Genomic DNA, 3,829 nt, shown 5'->3' with positions numbered 1-3,829 from the left:
AAAAAAAAAAATCTATCTATCTATCTATATAAAAGAATCTAGAAGGTGACAATCATGGTGGTATATACCTGTAGTCCTAGCTATTCTGAAAGCTGAGGCAGGAGAATTGACAGTTTGAGGCCAACCTAGGCAACATAGCAAGCATTCCAAAAATTCTTCAAGCTTTACCCTACACTTAACAGTAGTTAGCAATGAGAAGTCAGGTTGGAATCTCGGTTTCGTGCATCAGAGTGGGGTGACGGGAGGGCAAGGCTGTGAAAGAAAGGTGGGGGAAGGTCCAGAGCACAAGCCCAGGCACAAAAGCTGGAATGGGCTGGGCTTTTTTGGCCTTCACAGCTGTGCTTATGCATTTCATTCTTATGCTTAAGCATCACAAGTTTCATAGATAGGTTGCAGTCGTAAGCCCTTGCTTTATAAATTAGAAGTGGAAGGCAACCATTTTTTGGATGGTGGGGCTTTCTTGGGGAATGTTGTTTATTTTTCTGATCTGTCTTTCTTCCCTAAGGCAACCATGGAGAAGGATGTTCGGAGCACCATTCTTTTCAATGCATATAAAAAGGAAGTATTTACCATCAACAATGGCTATAAATCCATGCAGAAAAGACTTCGGAGTAATTGGAAAATTCAGAGGTGACCATGACCATGTGTATTGTTTTCCCTCTAAGTGAGCAGGGTAGCCTACTGGTTATGTTGAAGACTCATTTTCTTATGTACAATAGATTGATTAGGTTGAGTAGCTCATTTTAAAGATCACTCAAAAGTAAATGAATTATTATTAAAATTGTCAGTCAGCATATTGTTGTCTTCCAAGTTACAAACCAACAAAAACTAATTTAGTTATACATATGTAATGTTTTTAGATGTTGGAGACTTTCTCCATATTTTAACTTGGGTCAATACTTCAATTTACTAAAAGGAAAAATGAGAATTAAATGAAAATATCTGTACCTATGGTAGTGTGCATACACATGTATTGGAGGATACTGGGGATTGGACCCATGGGTTTGCGCATGCTAGGCAACTGCTCTACCGCTGAACTACACCCCCAGCTTATTTTATTTTATTCTCAGACAGGGTCTCATTAAGTTGTTCAGGCTGGCCTTGAACCTATGATCCTCCTGCCTCAGCCTTCCAGAAAGCTGGTATTGTAGGCATGCACCCCCACCCCTGGCTTTGCATGTATGTTTTTTTAATGAGTAAGACTATATAATCATGTTGATTAATGGAAGAGCTGATAGAGACAGTAGTTGCAGGATTTTTTTTTTGTAGTACTGGCGATTGAACCCATGAACCCAGGGCCTTTGCACTGAGCTATATCCCAAGCCCTTTTCATTTTTACTTTATTTTTGTTTTGTTTTTTGTTTTTTGAGACAAGGTCTCACTATGTAGTTCAGGCTAGCCTTGAATTCCTTAGATAGTTGAAGCCGACCTTGAACCCAAGGTGATCCTTCTGCCTCAGCCTCCTGAGTGCTGGGATCATAGGCATGCACCCTTTTTATTATTTACTTTTGACACAGAGCCTCACTAAATTGCCCAAGATGGACTCAAATTTGTGATCCTCCTGCATCAGCCTTCCAGAGTGCTGAGGTTACAGACCTATACCACCACATTTGGACAGGAGATTTTTTTATACTTCTGCATGGTATAATTTGGACACATTGCCTTATTGGAAGTATTTGAACAGAGGCGGGGTGATTCTGGGGCAGCCACACTTGAGGAGTGAGGCTGTAAGGCTGTACCAGGTACCTCTGAGTCCCTTTGTCTCTTGGCTTGTGTGGCCTTGGTTTCATACAGTCAAGAAGCTAAACTGTGTAATAAGTTGGTCTAAATTATGGGTCTGACACTTGCTTTTAAAATCTTATTTCCAGTTTAAAAGATGAAATCACATCTGAGAAGCTAATAGGGGTGAAACTGTGGATTACAGCCGGGCCAAGGGAAAAATTTACTGCAGCTGAGGTAAGAAATAACCTAAAAGAGAAGTATATAGTGAGATGGTTAGGCGCATGGGTTCTGAAATCCTGGGTACGAATCTCCCTTCACTGCTTACTGTGTCGCCTTACGGTAGTTACTTCATCTTTGTCTTTGTCATGGAAGAGTTGTGATGATTGACTTAATTCACGTAAGATGCAAAACACACTAGAGGACTGATTAAACATGAGTCATATGTTTTTGCCACATTTTTTGCTTCGAAAATAGGAATGTTTTGTTTAAAATTACGCTTTTAAACTGAGGTCAGTGGTGCATACCTGTAGTCTCAGCATTCTGAGAGGCTGAGGCAGGAGGATCATCTAGCCTAGCAAATTAGACATTTTCTCAAAATAAAAAATAAAATGAGCTGGGTGTAGTGGCACACACCTGTAATCCCAGCACTTGGGTGGCTAAGACAGGAGGATTGCCATGCGTTTGAGGTCAGCCAGGGCTGTATAAGGGAGTTCAAGGCCAGGCTGTACTACATAGCAAGACCCTGTCTCAAAAACAAAACAACAAAAAAAAATGGCCTAGGATGTAGCTTAGTGTGGAGGCTCTGTGTTTAATTCCTGGTACTGCAAAAAAGGAAATAAAATTAAACTTAAAAAATTGTAGCCAGGCATGGTGGCACACGCCTGTAATCCCAGCACTCAGGAGGCTGAGGCAGGAGGATTGCTGTGAGTCTGAGACTAGCCTGGGCTACAAAGTGAGCTCAAGGCCAGCCTGAACTGCATAGCGAGACCCTGTCTCAAAAAGACAAAAAACAAGACATAAGTAAATAAGAAATAAAAATTGGGGGCTGGGGATTTAGCTCAGTGGCAAAAGCGCCTGCCTGGCAAGCGCAAGGTCGTGAGTTCGGTTCCCGGTACCGGAGAAAAACCAAAAAAAAGAAAAAAAAAAAAAAGAAATAAAAATTGTATTTCACGAACTGAAGAATGATAAATATGAAATCTAACATACAAATTGTAGGTATCAGTGAGGATATGAAAACAATGTGAATCCTACACTGTTGATGGGAATGTAAAATGGTATAGCTGCTATGAAAATAGTATTACAGTTGCTGAAAAAAATTACAAATACAATTGCCATATGATCACGGGCATGGGGGCACATGCCCGTGATCCTAGCACTTAGGAGGCTGAGGCAGGAGGATCATTGCGAGTTCAAGGCCAACCTGGGCTACAGTGAGTTCGAGGCCTGCCTGGGCTACAAAGTGAGTTCAAGACCAGCCTGAACTGCATCGTGGGACCCTGTCTCAAAATGACAAAAAAAAAGTACTTCACATTTACAGTTGTTTAAGCATTTGTACACTAGGAGAATGTGCATTCCAGTTTGTAAATTCTTGTGCATACATACACTAGAGTACTTCTTAATATCTGACATTTGAAAAGAAAGATTAAATACAGTGGAACTTTGGTTCACAAACTTAATTCTTTTCATGGTTCTGGTTGCAAACCAGACAAGAACTGAACTTGTCTGGACAAGAACTGAGTCAAATTCAGTGGTTAGGTTCAGTGTTGACCTGATGGGGAAATTCGATGCAGTTCTTGTCCACTTCGGTTTGTGACCAGAACTGTAGAAAGAATTAAATTTGTGAACCCAGATGCCACTGTACATGCCTAGAATCACCACGACTAAGATGAGCACCAGTGCGGCCCTATACAGGTGTGTGGTGTTGCTAGTTCAGATCACAAGCTTTGTTGCCATTGGTAATGCGATTTTCCAGAATACTGACAAACTCTTGGAAAATTTTTTAAATAAAAGGTTTAATTTTTCTCTTGTTTTCTACGGTAGTTGTACACTTGGGGATTTGGCTTATATTAATCCATGCAAAAGATACTTTGTATTTATATATTAATAG

The 3,829-nt window shown here is 40.5% G+C and overlaps 1 protein-coding gene across 1 annotated transcript in view; it reads left to right on the top strand.

Moving 5' to 3' along the window:
* Positions 1–3,829, top strand: part of Ift52 (intraflagellar transport 52) — a 37,479-nt gene that overhangs the window by 4,966 nt on the left and 28,684 nt on the right. The window contains exons 2-3 of the mRNA XM_005392497.2: positions 506–630; positions 1,869–1,956. Of these exons, the coding sequence (XP_005392554.1) occupies positions 506–630; positions 1,869–1,956 (213 nt within the window). The remainder of the gene's footprint in view (positions 1–505; positions 631–1,868; positions 1,957–3,829) is intronic.

This window comes from Chinchilla lanigera, unplaced genomic scaffold, assembly GCF_000276665.1.
Source record: "Chinchilla lanigera isolate Chin_1 unplaced genomic scaffold, ChiLan1.0 scaffold00044, whole genome shotgun sequence".
Lineage (NCBI taxonomy): Eukaryota > Metazoa > Chordata > Mammalia > Rodentia > Chinchillidae > Chinchilla > Chinchilla lanigera.
The sequence above is the reverse complement of the archived record's forward strand: the minus strand, read 5'-3'. Positions and strand labels throughout refer to the sequence as shown.